This window comes from Somniosus microcephalus, chromosome 14, assembly GCF_052327205.1.
Source record: "Somniosus microcephalus isolate GS21.2 chromosome 14, FLI_Smic_1.0, whole genome shotgun sequence".
In the NCBI taxonomy this organism is placed as follows: Eukaryota; Metazoa; Chordata; class Chondrichthyes; order Squaliformes; family Somniosidae; genus Somniosus; species Somniosus microcephalus.
The window spans coordinates 34,556,329-34,570,953 of NC_141000.1; the positions used below are offsets into that span (position 1 = coordinate 34,556,329).

General features: G+C 44.0%; 1 protein-coding gene across 1 annotated transcript in view; it reads left to right on the top strand.

Annotated features, from left to right (window-relative positions):
- zc3h13 (zinc finger CCCH-type containing 13) overlaps window positions 1-14,625 on the top strand; it is a 163,461-nt gene that overhangs the window by 63,922 nt on the left and 84,914 nt on the right. Inside the window, exon 10 of the mRNA XM_086006488.1 lies at window positions 3,910-4,217. Coding sequence (XP_085862614.1) covers window positions 3,910-4,217 — 308 coding nt within the window. The remainder of the gene's footprint in view (window positions 1-3,909; window positions 4,218-14,625) is intronic.

Below are 14,625 nucleotides of genomic sequence, written 5' to 3' on the forward strand. Positions count from 1 at the left end.
TAGATCCATTGTCTCATGCACCTTCAGATGTAGAACAAGGTCTCCGTTATAGCCACTTGTTCCCTTCCAATTTATCTCATGGATAAGATTGTAGGTTACAAGAGGAACATTCCCAAAACTGCCAGGTTTTAGAAGGCAAGAAAACTGTTTAGGAAGTTGATATTACATAATGAATGGTGCTTTAATGCACGGATAACTCCCGAGAGGGTTAGTCAACACCACCTCTTTCCTATCAACTATTTTTGAAAAATTAAAGTTAATGCAGTTGGTACCATGGTAGCCCGTTGGCTAGCTATCTGGTTTTTCCAGATGCAAGTGGTCAACCTGTTGCTGGATAACTGTCAGCAAATATCATTACAAATGGCGCTCACATTTTTTGATGTTTTATCAGTGTAGACAATTTAATTAGAAATGAATAGTTATCATGGTTGTTCAGAAATTTACAACTGCTCATCATCCCCAGACTAATTTAAGAGGAAGTCTAAATAGATTCCGTGACCTGTGGTCACCAGGCCCCTCAGCAGAGACAGACCCTCACGATTTCTGCCCTCATATCTGTGTACTGCATTGTTTTTTTTTAAATGTTCACCACATACAAGAGTATATGTATTATACTCTAAACTTGGCAAAGCAGCCCAACAGACTACAAGGGGTAGTTTTACATGGCTCCACTCCCAGCATGGAGTATTGCTAGCAGCGAATGTGGGTCAGAATGTTGTAGTTCTATCTTCGCTGCCTACCCACCATTAATGAAAAACAAAAGCAAAATACTGCGGATGCTGGAAATCTGAAATTAAAAACAGAAAATGCTGGAAATACTCCAAGGCAGCAATCGTGGCGAGAGAAACCGAGTTAACGTTTCAGGTTGATGGCCTTTTGTCAGAACTGGAAAAAGTTAGAGATGTAACAGATTTTAAGCAGGGCCAGGGAAAGGGGAGGGGAGGAAACAACAGAAGGGACGGTCTGTGATGGGGTGGAAGACGGGAGTGATTAAATGACAAAAGGTATGATTGTACAAAGCAAAAGGAGATGGTAATGGAGCACGTAAAGAAACAAAAAATGGGTCTAGAAGAGGTGTAAATGGGTATAGCAGAATCATCAGCTGCCATCTGAATAAATAGGGTCAGAGGTTATTGTCTGAAATTGTTGAACTCGATGTTGAGTCCAGAAGGCTGTAAAGTGCTTAATAGATGAGGTGCTGTTCCTTGAGCTTCATTGGAACAGTGTAAGGGATCAAGAACAGAGAGGTCAGAGTGGGAGTGGAGCAGAGAATTAAAGTGACAGGCAACTGGAAGCTTGGGGTCATGCTTGCGGACTGAACGGAGGTGTTCCGCAAAGTGGTCACCCAATCTGTGTTTGGTCTCCCCATGTAGAGGAGACCGCATCGAATACAGTATACTAAACTGCATGAACTGCAAGTAAATCGCTGTTTCACCTCGAAGGAGTGTTTGGGGCCCTGGACGGTGGGAAGGGAGGAGGTAAAAGGGCAGGTGTTGCATTTTCTGCACTTGCACGGGAACGTGCCCTGGGAAGGGGACGGGGTGTTGGGGGTGATTGGAATGGACCAGGGTGTCGCGGAGGGAGCGGTCCCCTCAAAATGCTGAAAGGGGCGGGGAAGGGAAGATGTGTTTGGTGGTGGGATCACGCTGGAGGTGGCAGAAATGGCGGAGGATGATCCATTGAATGTGGAGGCTGGTGGGGTGAAAAGTGAAGACGAGAACCACCCTATCGTGGTTCTGGGAGGGAGGGGAAGGGCTGAGAGCAGAACTAATTTCTTCCTATCTCAACTTTTTTTTTTCTCTCCCCTTGTCCAGTCTCTTCCCACCTAGATCCGCGACTCTTCCGACGCCCTCCGCGACTTTAACAGTTTCCAGTTTCCTGGCCCCAATTGTCTCCTTTTCACCATGGACGTCCAATTCCTCTACACCTCCATCCCTCACCAGGACGGCCTGAGGGCGCTCCGCTTCTACCTTGACCAGTGGCCCAACCAGTCCCCATCCACCACCACCCTCCTCCACCTGGCTCAACTTGTTCACACATTAAACAACTTCTTCTTTGACTCCACTCACTTCCTCCAAATAAAAGGTGTGGCTATGGGAACATGCATGGGTCCTAGCTATGCCTGTCTTTTCGTGGGATATGTGGAACGTTCTTTGTTCCAGTCCTACTCGGGTCCCCTCCCTCACCTCTTTTCCTGGTACACTGATGACTGTATTGGTGCCGTTTCCTGCTCTCGCCCTGAACTGGAAAATTTCATTCCCTTTGCTTCCAATTTCCACCCTTCTTTCACCTTCACAAACATCCACTATAAGCCCACTGACTCCCACAACTATCTAGACTACACTTCCTCCCACCCGGCTTCCTGTAACGACTCTCTTCCATTCTCCCAGTTTCTCCGCCTTCGTCGCATCTGTTCTGACGATGCCACCTTCCATACTTGTGCTTCCAATATGTCTTCCTTTTGCCTCAACTGAGGATTCCCCATTACCGTGGTTGACATGGCCCTCGACCATTTCCTGCACCTCTGCTCTCACCCCTTCCCCTCCCTCCCAGAACCACGATAGGGTTCCCCTTGTCCTTACCTTTCACCCCATCAGCCTCCACATTCAAAGGATCATCCTCCGTCATTCCCGCCACTTCCAGCATGATCCCACCACTAAACACACCTTCCCCTCCCCTTTCAGCATTCCGAAGGGACCGCTCCCTCTGTGACACCATGGTCCGCTCCTCAATCACCCCCAACACCCCTCCCCTTCCCACGGCACCTTCTCGTGCAAGCGCAGGAGATGCAACACCTGCCCTTTTACTTCCTCCCTTCCCACGGTCCAGGGCCCCAAACACTACTTCCAGGTGCAACAGCGATTTGCTTGTTGTACTTTCAATTTTGTATGCAGTATTCGCTGCTCACGGTGCGGTCTCCTCTACATTGGGAAACCAAACGCAGATTGGGTGACCGCTTTGCAGAACACCTCCATTCAGTCTGCCAGCATGGCCCCGAGCTTCCAGTTGCCTGTCACTTCAATTCTCCGCTCCACTTCCACTCTGACCTCTCTGTCCTCGGCCTCTTACACTGTTCCTACAAAGCTCAACATAAGCTCGAAGAACAACACCTCAACTTTCTATTAGGCACTTTATAGCCTTCTGGACTCAACATTGAGTTCCACAATTTCAGACTTTAACCTCTGCCCCTATTTTTTCAGATGGCAGCTGTTGATGATTCTGCTGTACCCATTTTACACCTCTTCTAGACCCATCGTTTGTTTCTTTACTTGTTCCATTACCATCTCCTTTTGCTTTGCACAATCGTACCTTTTGTCATTTAATCTCTCCTGCCTTCCACCCTATCACAGAACGTCCCTTCTGTTCTTTCCACCCCTCTCTTTCCCCCTCCCTGCCCCTGCACTTACTTAAAATCTGTTACATCTCTAACTTTTTCCAGTTCCGACGAAAGGTCATCGACCTGAAATGTTAACTCCGTTTCTCTCTCCACAGATGCTGCCTGACTTGCTGAGTATTTTCTGTGTTTATTCCACCATTAATGAAGCTTTGTACTGGGAGTGAAACCTCACACTACCTCTTATAAATACAATTATAACTCGGAATGAGAAAACTAAACTTAACTGTGAAGCAGGTGAAACACTGGTTTCTTGCGTCTTCTTTTCACCAATACCAAGGACACAGGCAGGCTTGAAAATGCTTGTTATGGGAGAAAACCTAGTATATAGAGAGATGTCTGCTTGAATGGAGCCTTCCATTTTAAAACTTTTTTAAAAACTTAAATGCTAAATTTGAACATGGATATAAATTACAAAGGAATATAAGTTGCACAGTCTATTCTGATATTTGGAGACTGTTTTTAATAAAATGCTTCAAGTATTTGAGTTACCTTTTAAAATGTTACCCTTCTAGCAGATCACCTTCTTCCCAGAGACAACATCAAACTCCCACAGTATCTAGACAGCACTCCCCATCATCCCGGTCAGGTTCACCTGGAATGAGACGATCGCATTCCCCTCACCAGAAACGATCCACTTCGCCATCCTACCAGCGTGCTGCATCTCCTTCTCGAAGACGTTCCCCTTCACCATATGCTCCACGTTCTTCATCTCCACAGAGAAAGCAGAGTCCAGTAAGACACAGGTCCTCTGGCAGAGAAAAAGGCAAACATGAACAGGAAAAATCGCCAGTACAAGAGCGACGTCAAGAGAAAAGGGAAGGTAAAAAAACAAGTGGCTTTTGAGAAAGATTAAGCTGAGTTCAAGTACACCTTATTTTTAAAAAAATATGTTCCAATTCATTGCATCAGATCCAAGGTACTTTAGAGCGGGGGAGCAGGACTAACGGGATTGCACTTTGAAAGAGCTGGCACAGACTCAATGGCCGCCTCCTGTGCTGTACTATTCTATGATTCTATGAATGTCGATGATTGTTGCTGTACAATAGAGATCATCATAGCTATGAACTTCCATTTTTTATGTATTGGTACAAGCACCATGCTACTGTACAAAGTAAGACACTTGTTCACACTTGCATTTCCCCACATAGTGAGCTCTATTCTCCCCAAGGTAGTTGGAGTGGGTAGATGGGAGAAAAAGATCCTCCAAATGGATGAAAGATACTGTCCCACAAATGGGATAGAAAATTGGTACATTATTCAATATATTGCACCCTTGTGTACTTTTTAGAAACCGGTTAGAGTAACAACAGCAGCCTTGAAGCATGACACGTGCCTGCCTTATCAGTGGAAGTAGTGTCTAGTGCGGGAGTTTCCTCAGACAGGATGCATTTTTTTTTTAAAAAGCAGACATGGAGAAATTATCACTTTTTTCTCTCCTTTTGTGCCTTTTTATTAGTGTAGGGTTTTTTTTCTCTTTGGGTGACAACTGGACTCTGATGTTCATCACAATGTCAAAACATTCTGGCTATGGGGAGCACCAAAAGTTTTCCAATCCTATGTTGATGTTGGGCACTTACTGAAAGCCATACTATTTGTTTTGTATTCTCTCATTCTATACTTCCCTGCTGGATATGCACTTCGCTCAGCCTTTTCTGCCGCTTTAAGTACTTGGGAGTGCATTTCCAGTTCTCGTACAAAGTCTTGCTGACAAATAGGGAGGGTCTGGCAAGATGATTGTCTGCCCTAGAACAACAACTTTTACTTGTCTAGTCCTTTTGCAAAGCATACAAAAGTAGCACAGCTCCTGGCGAATGGGAAAGATACAAAGAACAGCAAAGGATCACAAAACATAAGAGCTACAAAAAGGGAGTATGAAAAGAAACTTGCAAGGAATATCAAAATCAATATGTCGAGGAACCAACTAGAGATCAGGCCATCTTAGACTGGGTATTATGTAATGAGAAAGGATTAATTAGCAATCTTGTTGTGCGAGGCCCCTTGGGGAGGAGCGTTCATAATAAAAAAAATTCTTCATTAAGATGGAGAGTGAAGTAGTTGACTCAGGCTAGGGTCCTGAATTTAAATAAAGGAAACTACGATGGTATGAGGTGCGAGTTGGCTAGGATGGATTGGGGAACGTTACTTAAAGGGTTGATGGTGGATAGGCAATGGTAAACATTTAGAGATCGCATGGATGAACTACAGAATTTGTTCATCCCCGTCTGGCATAAAATTAAACAAAAAAGTTGGCTCAACTGTGGCTAACGAGGGAAATTAGGGATAGCATAAGATCCAAGGAGAGGACATATAAATTGGCCAGAAAAAGCAGCAAACCTGAGGATTGGAAGCAGTTTAGGATTCCGCAAAGGAGGACAACGGGATTAATTAAGAAGGGGAAAATAGAGTATGAGAGTAAGCTTTCAGGGAACATAAAAACTGACTGTAAAAGCTTCTATAGATATGTGAAGAGAAAAAGATTGATGAAGTCAAGTGTAGGTCCATTGCAGTCAGAATCAGGGGAATTTATAATGGGGAACAAAGAAATGGCTGTGGTAAACCACTGTTGTTAGTATTGTTGTTCACCACTGTTGTTAGTACTGTTCACTCTTGCATATTGTTGTACTTGTCTGTGCATGCCTCAGCTGACTCCGCCCCTGGCTCCACCCTCATGGCTGGGTATAAAGGTCGCTGCTCGGCAGCCTCCGGCCCTTTTGGATACCAGGCAACCACAAGAGGCATGCTCTGTTCTTTGGTAATAAAAGCCTGTTTATTACTTTCTCAATCTCCAGTCTTTTGTAGCAATTGATAGTGCATCAATGGCTGACCAATTAAATACATACTTTGGTTCTGTCTTCACAAAGGAGGACACAAATAACCTCCCAGGGATGTTGGGCAACATAGGGTCTAATGAGAGGGAGGAACTGAATGAAATCAGTATTTGTAGGGAAATGGTGTTGGGGCAATTGATGGGATTGAAGGCCGATAAATCCCCAGGGCCTGATAATCTACATCCTAGGGTATTAAGGAAGTGGCCCTAGAAAAAGTAGATGCATTGATGGTCGTCTTCCAAAATTCTATAGAGTCTGGAACCGTTCCCATGGATTGGAGGGTAGCTAATGTAACCCCACTATTCAAAAAAGGTGGTAGAGAGAAAACGGGGAATTATAGACTGGTAAACCTGACATCGGTAGTGGAGAAAATGCTAGAGTCCATTATAAAAGATATAATAGCAGAGCACTTGGAAAACAGTGACAGGATCGGACAAAGTCAACATGGATTTAGAAAAGGTAAATCGTGCTTGACTAATCTACTGGAATTTTTTGTGGATGTAACTGGTAGAATAGATAAGGGAGAACCAGTGGATGTGGTGTATTTGGACTTTCAGAAGGCTTTCGATAAGGTCTCGCATAAGAGATTAGCGTGCAAAGTTAAAGCACATGGGATTGGGGGTAAGGTACTGACTTGGATAGAGAACTGGTTGGCAGACAGGAAGCAAAGAATTGCAATAAATGGGTCTTTTTCCGAGTGGAAGGCAGTGACTAGTGGGGTACCGCAGGGATCGGTGCTAGGACCCCAGCTATTCACAATATATATTAATGATCTAGACGAGGGAACTAGATGTAATATCTCCAAGTTTGCAGACGACACAAAGCTGGGTGGGCATGTATGCTGTGAGGATGGTGCAGAGAAACTCCAGTATGATTTGGACAGGTTGGGTGATTGGGCAGATGCAGTATAATGTGGATAAATGCGAGGTTATCCACTTTGGTGGCAAAAACAGGAAGGCAGATTATTATCTGAACGGCAATAGATTGGGAAAAGGGGAAGTGCAACGAGACCTGGGTGACCTTGTGCACCAGTCGCTGAAGGTAAGCATGCAGGTGCAGCAGGCGGTTAAGAAGGCAAATGGTATGTTGGCCTTCATAGTGAGAGGATTCGAGTACAGGAGCAAGGATGTCTTGCTGCAGTTGTACAGGGCTTTGGTGAGACCACACCTTGAGTATTGTGTGCAGTTTTGGTCGCCTTATCTGAGGAAGGATGTTCTTACCATGGAGGGAGTGCAGCGAAGATTCACCAGACTGGTACCTGGGATGGCAGGAATGACGCCTGAAGAGAGATTGGGTCGATTGGTCTTGTATTCCCTAGAGTTTAGAAGAATGAGAGGGGATCTCATTGAAACTTATAAAATTCTAACAGGATTAGACAGACTAGATGCAGGAAGGATGTTCTCGATGGCAGGGGAGTCCAGAACCAGGGGTCACAGTCTAAGGATAAGGGGTAAGCCATTTAGGACTGAGATGAGGAAGAATTTCTTCACGCAGAGAGTGGTGAACCTGTGGAATTCTCTACCACAGAAGGCAGTTGAGGCCAATTCATTAAATATATTCAAGAAGGAGTTAGATATATTTCTTGAGGCTAAAGGGATCAAGGGATATGGGGAGAAAGCAGGGACAGGGTACTGAATTTGGATGATCAGCCATGGTCTCATTAAATGGCAGAGCAGGCTCAAGGGGCCGAATGGCCTACTCTGGCTCCTATCTTCTATGTTTCTGTAACATGCAGAATTTTTACAACTATATTAGAAAAAAGAGGGTAGTTAGAGCAATGTTGGCCCCCTTAAAAACTGAAAGCGGAGATATTGTCAATGATGAGGAAATGGCGGACATGTTGAATAACTAGAACCAGGGGTCACAGTCTCGGAATAGGATTGATGTGGGTGAAATGGGTTTCGATTCATGGGGCACTGGGGAAAGAGGGAGCCGTTCCATTGGGACAGGCTTCACTTGAACCGTGCTGGGACCCGTGTCCTGACAAATCGAATAGATAGGGCTTTAAACTAAATACTGGGGGGGAGGGGGGGGGGTTCAGATGAGGGGGAAAGTTATAAAGAAAGGACAAGGCAATAGTGCAGGGTAGTGATGGGGGTAATGATAACCAGAGTGTGACAGGAAGGGACAGAGTGTACAAGCATAAGATTGCACCAGCAAATAGGGTCAGAGTAGGGAAAAATGGTAAAAGACAAAATTAAATGCTCTTTATCTGAATGCATGCAGCATTCATAACAAGATAGATGAATTGATGGCACAAATAGAAATAAATGGGTATGATCTGATATCCATTACAGACGTGGCTGCAAGGTGACCAAGAACTGAATATTCAGGAGTATTGACATTTCGGAAGGATAGGCAGAAAGGAAAAGGAGGTGGGGTAGCTCTGTTAATAAAGGATGAGATCAGTACAGTAGTGAGAAATGATCTTGGCTCAGAAGATCAAGATGTAGAATCAGTTTAGGTGGAGATAAGAAATAAGGGAATGAAGTCACTGGTGGCAGTAGTCTATAGGCCCCCTAACAGTCGCTGCACTGGGACAGAGTATAAATCAAGAAATAATGGGGGCTTGTAAAAAAAGGCACTGCAATAACCGTAGGCAATTTTAATCTTCATATAGATTGGACAAATCAAATTGGCAAAGGTAGCCTTGAGGACGAGTTCATAGAGTGTATTCAGAACAGTTTCTTAGAACAATATGTTGTGGAACCAACCAGGGGACAGGCTATTTTAGACCTGGTAATGTGTAATGAGACAGGATTAATTAATGATCTCATAGTAAAGGATACTCTAGGGAAGAGTGATCAGAATTTCACATTCAGTTTGAGGGTGAGAAACCTGGGTCTGAAACTAGTGTCTTACCCTTGTAATTGCCTTTGTTTAAGTTTATGAAGACAGAGTTGGCTAAATTGGACCGGAAAAATAGATTAAAAGGTAAGTTAGTAGATAAGCAGTGGCAGACTTTTAAGGAGATATTTCATAACTCAACAAGGATGTATTCCAGTGAGAAAGAAAAACTCTACAAGAAGGATGAACCATCTGTGGCTTACTAAGGAAGTTAAGGATGGTATCAATGATGAAGAAAAGGCATACAATGTTGCTAAGATTAGTGGCAAGAAGATTGGGAAATTTTTAGAAACTTGCAAAGGATGACTAAAAAAATAATACAGGGAGAAAATAGATTGAGAGTAAACTAGCAAGAAATATATAAACGGACAGTAAAAAAGAGAACAGCTAAAGTAAACATTGGTCCCTTAGAGGATGAGACTGGGGAATTAATAATGGGAAACCAGGAAATGGCAGAGACTTTGAACAAATATTTTGTATCTGTCTTCACGGTAGAAGATACTAAAAGCATCCCAATAATAGTGGAAAATCAAGCGGCCAAAGGAAGGGAGCAACTTAAAACTATCACTAGAGAAAAAGTACTAGACAAATTAATGGGACTAAAGGCAGCTGACAAGTCCCCTGGACCTGATGGACTGTATCCTAGGGTCTTAAAAGAAGTGGCTGCAGAGATGGTGGTTGTAATCTTCCAAAATTCCATAGACTTTGGGAAACTGCAAATGTAATGCCCATATTCAAGAAAGGTGGGAGACGGAAAGCAGGAAACTATAGGCCAGTTAACCTAACATCTGTCATTGGGAAAATGCTGGAATCCATTATTAAGGATTCTGATGAAGGGTTTGTTCCGAAACATTGACTCTTTCTCTCTCCTCAATGCTGCCTGACCTGCTGAGTGTTTCCAGCATTTTCTGTTGTTTCAGATTTCCAGCATCCTCAGTATTTTGCTATTGTATTTACAATCCATATTAATGACTTGGATGAAGGGACAGAGTGTACTGTAGCCAAATTTGCTGACGATACAAAGATAGGTGGGAAAACAAGTTGTGAAAAGAGTCTGCAAAGGGATATAGATAGGTTAAATGAGTGGGCAAAAATTTGGCAGATGGAGTATAATGTGGGAAAATGTGAGGTTACCCACTTTGGTAGGAAGAATAGAAAAGCAAAGACATTTGATAACGTCCCACATAAGAGACTGTTAACTAAGGTACAAACCCACAGAATTGAGGGCAAATTACTGACCTGGTTAAGAAATTGGCTGAGCGGTAGGAGGAAGGCAGTAGGAATAATGGGTAGGTACTCAAATTGGCAGGATGTGACCAGTGGTGTCCCACAGGGATCTGTGTTGGGGCCTCAACTATTCACAGTATTTATTAACGACTTGGATGATGGCATAAAAAGCCAATGTCCCAAAGATAGACGGCAATGTAGATGAAAGCATAAAATTACAAAGGGATATTGGATAGATTAAGTGAATTTGCAAATGGATTTCAATGTAGGCAAATGTGAGGTCATCCACTTTGGCCCTAAAATGGATAGAACAGGGTACTTTATAAATGGTGAAAAACTTAAAAACAGTGGAGGTCCAAAGAGACTTGGGGGTCCAGGTACTGTACATAGATCATTAAAATGTCATGAGCAGGTAGAGAAAATAATCAAAAAGGCTAATGGAATGCTGACCTTTATATCTAGAGGACTAGAATACAAGGGGGGTAGAATAATGCTGCAGCTATACAAAGCCCTGGTTAGACCACACCTGGAGTACTGTGAGCAGTTCTGGGTAGCACACGGTAGGAAGGATATATTGGTCTTGGAGGGAGTGCAGCGTAGGTTTACCAGAATGATACCTGGACTTCAAGGGTTAAGTTACGCAGAGAGATTACACAAATTGGGGTTGTATTCCCTAGAAATTAGAAGGTGATCTGATCGAATTTTTCAAGATGTTAAGGGGAACAGATAGGATAGATAGAGAGAAACTATTTCTACTGATTGGGGATTATAAGATTAGGGGGCATAGTCTAAAAATTAGAGCCAGACCTTTCAGGAGTGAAATTAGGAAACAATTCTACACAAAAAGGGTGGTAGAAGTTTGAACTCTCTTCCGCAATAAGTTAATTTTAAATCGGAGATTGATAGCTTTTTGTTAACCAAAGGTATTAAGGGATTTTGGCCAAAGATGGGTATATGGAGTTAGCTCGCAGATCAGCCATGATCTCATTGACTAGTGGAACAGGCTTGATGGGCTCAATGGCCTACTCATGTTCCTATGTTCCTACATCAAAGAATATCTCAAAGTACTTACCAAAGAAGCAATGAGCCCTAAGCAGGAAGTGAGACTTGAGACTAGATTGGGGGCCACTGGGATCAGATGAGGGCATGCAGGTAGTTTGCCTTGGCGGTTCGAATCACCCCTCCTACTTAGTTCTATACGACAGGAATTACGGTGAACAGGATTGGAACACGGACAAGCTTTTCGGACTCAACGGTGTTTAATAAAGTTAACGCACACACTCGCCTCCAGTACGTAAAATGCCTGGTGGCGTAAAACAAACAGTACAACAATACAACTTGGCCTGTCGAAAAGGCCCCTGTCTCGTATTAAGACGCCTAAAATCACACTGTGTTGGTATAACATGGACTTGTCCCACAGAACATACACTATATAATACACACACAACCTCCCCACTAAACCCCTCTGGATTGGTTAGGACACACAACACCCCCTCACACAATCTTAAGGATGCGTGGGCTTGGACAATGCTCACCTCGATTGTCCGTTTTCTTGCTCGCTGCTTCCCTCTGTAGAACGTGTCTCCTGGTTCCGTATCGCCAATGCAGTCTCCAAGTCCCAGTTTCGAGGTTCGTTCCTACAGTTGAAAAGCAAGGCAAGGGTCTTGTCGCTCGTGGTGGTTTCTTCTCTCCGTCTCGGGCGGAGTGCTTGGTTCTTGGTAGCAAGCGAGAGAGAGAGAGAATGCCCAAAGCTGCCTTCTCTGTATACCGTAAAAGTTCATTAAGGTTTGTGTATTGCAGTGATGTCTTTTAAATCACCCTTCTTTGTCTGGTTCCCACCTTTTCGAGTCTGGGCCTTGTATTCCAATACAACTCTTGTATTCCAATACACACACTAATCCAAACCACAGGACATGTACAGGGCTGGGGGATGGAAGACAATTCCTTATCTTGTCTCCCCCTCCCTGTGGTACATATTTTATGTGATTTAGTCTTACTGCTGATGTGTTTTGCCCAAGGTTGAAGTGTTTATCATTGAGGCCAGGAAGTCCATTGTTCCAGCGAAACTGGCATCGTTGTCTTATCCAATTGAAGATCCATCGAAACCCATTAAAACACAAAGTCCCACTGTCCAAAGTTAAATTGAAACTCGCAGGTGTGTCTGTGCTTCTAGGTCCAACTGCACCAAACCCTACCACTGAGCCAAACCGACTGCTGGTCACACAGCAGTAACAATCATACAAATCCTTGGGGCCTGCTCTGATGCTTACAGGCATGATAACTTATACTACACAGGCTGCATAAGTGTCAAATAAGTTTTTTGCCTCAGTTTTTACCAAGGAGGAGATGGGTAATTATTTTATCTGGAAAGGGAAACGAGAGGGTGTTGCACGTGTGACACTATTCACAATACTACCAGCATGGTTGCCAAACAGCTGTGCAACCTGAAGGTAAATAAATCTCGGGCTGGATAAGGTGCATCCGAGGATCCTGAACGAAATAAGGGAGAAAATCGCAGGAACTCTGGCACAATCTTCCAGAAATTACTGAATACTGGAGAGGTGCCTGGTGGCTGGAGAAAGGTAGATGATCATCCCTATTTTTTTTTTTTTTTTTTTTTTTTTAAAAAGGTAGCAAAAGTGACCCAGGAAATTACAGACCAGTGAGTTTGATGTCCATTGTCCATAAAATTATGGAAACCCTTATTAAAGTTAAGATTATGGAGCATCTAAAAGATAGCCAATATGAGTAGATGAAGGTGAGGTTTTGTCAATTTGACTTCTTTGAGGGTGTAACAAAGATGTTCGATCGGGGTACGGCAGTGGATGTGGTGTACTTGAATTTTGGTAATGCCTTTGGCGTTCCTCTGGAAAGGCTGGTACTGCAAATAGAGAAAGTGGAATCAGTGGAAATCTTTTACAATAGATAGGTAATTAGTTGACCAGTAGAACCCATAGGGTGGTGATACAGGGATTGTCATCAGCCTGGGAGAATGTTACCCGTGGGTTCCCACAGGGGTCTTTTTTTTGGGACCTCTTGATTAGTATCTGCAGAATGCTAAGTGTCAGTGAGTAAAGCAAATCAGATGTTGGGATGTATTAAATGGTCCATATTGAACCAAAATAGTGAGGTAATCCTGTCACTTTATAAATTATTGGTATGACCACACTTTGAATACTGTGTACAGTTCTGGTTACCACAGTATAAAAAGGATATTGCAGGTATTGAAAGGATACAGAAGAGAGCAATTGAGGGGTTCGATTATGAGGAATAACCTGGGGGAGCTGCAACACAGGACTACATGCATGCTAAAAAGCAGAAGCAGCATGCTATAGATCAAAGCTCTGCAATCCTGCCACATCCAGTTGTGAATGATGGTGGACCATTAAACAACGAATGGGAGGCGGCAGCTCCATGAATATCCCCATCCTCAATGATGGTGGAGCCCAGCACGTGAGTGCAAAAGACAAGACTGAAGGGTTTGCAACCATCTTCAGCCAGAAGTGCCGAGTGGATGATTCATATCGGCCTATTCCTGAGGTCCCCACCATCACAGAAGCCAGTCTTCAGCCAATTCGATTCAGTCCATGTGACATCAAGAAACGGCAAAGCGCACTGGATACAGCAAAGGCTATGGGCCCTGACAACATCCCGGCTATCGTGCTGAAGAATTGTGCTCCAGAACTAGCCGCGCCTCTATCAAAGCTGTTCCAGTACAGCTACAACACTGGCATCTATCCGACAATGTGGAAATCTGCCCAGGTATGCCCTGTCCACAAAAAGCAGGACAAATCCAACCCGGCCAATTACTGCCCCATCAGTCTACTCTCGATCATCAGTGCAAAGGAAGATGGTTGTGGTGGTTGAAGGTCAATCATAGCCCCAGGACATAGCTGCACGAGTTCCTCAGGGCGGTGTCCTAGGCCCAACCATCTTCAGCTGCTTCATCAATGACCTTCCCTCCAACATAAGGTCAGAAATGGGGATGTTCGCTGATGACTGCACAGTGTTCAGCGCCATTCACAACTCCTCAGATAATGGAACAGTCCTTGCCCGCATGCAACAAGACCTGGACGACGTTCAGGCTTGGGGTGCTAAGTGGCAGGTAACATTTGTGCCACAGAAGTGCCAGGCAATGACTATCTCCAACAAGCGAGAGTCTAACCACCTCCCCATGACATTCAACAGCATTACCATCGCCAAATCCCCCACCATCACGGAAGACCTCTCCTGGTCCCTCAATACCTCCTCTCTGGTGAAGAAGGCCCAGCAGCGCCTATGTTTCCTAAGGAGGCTGAAGGGATGTAACCTGTCACCCCTGATCCT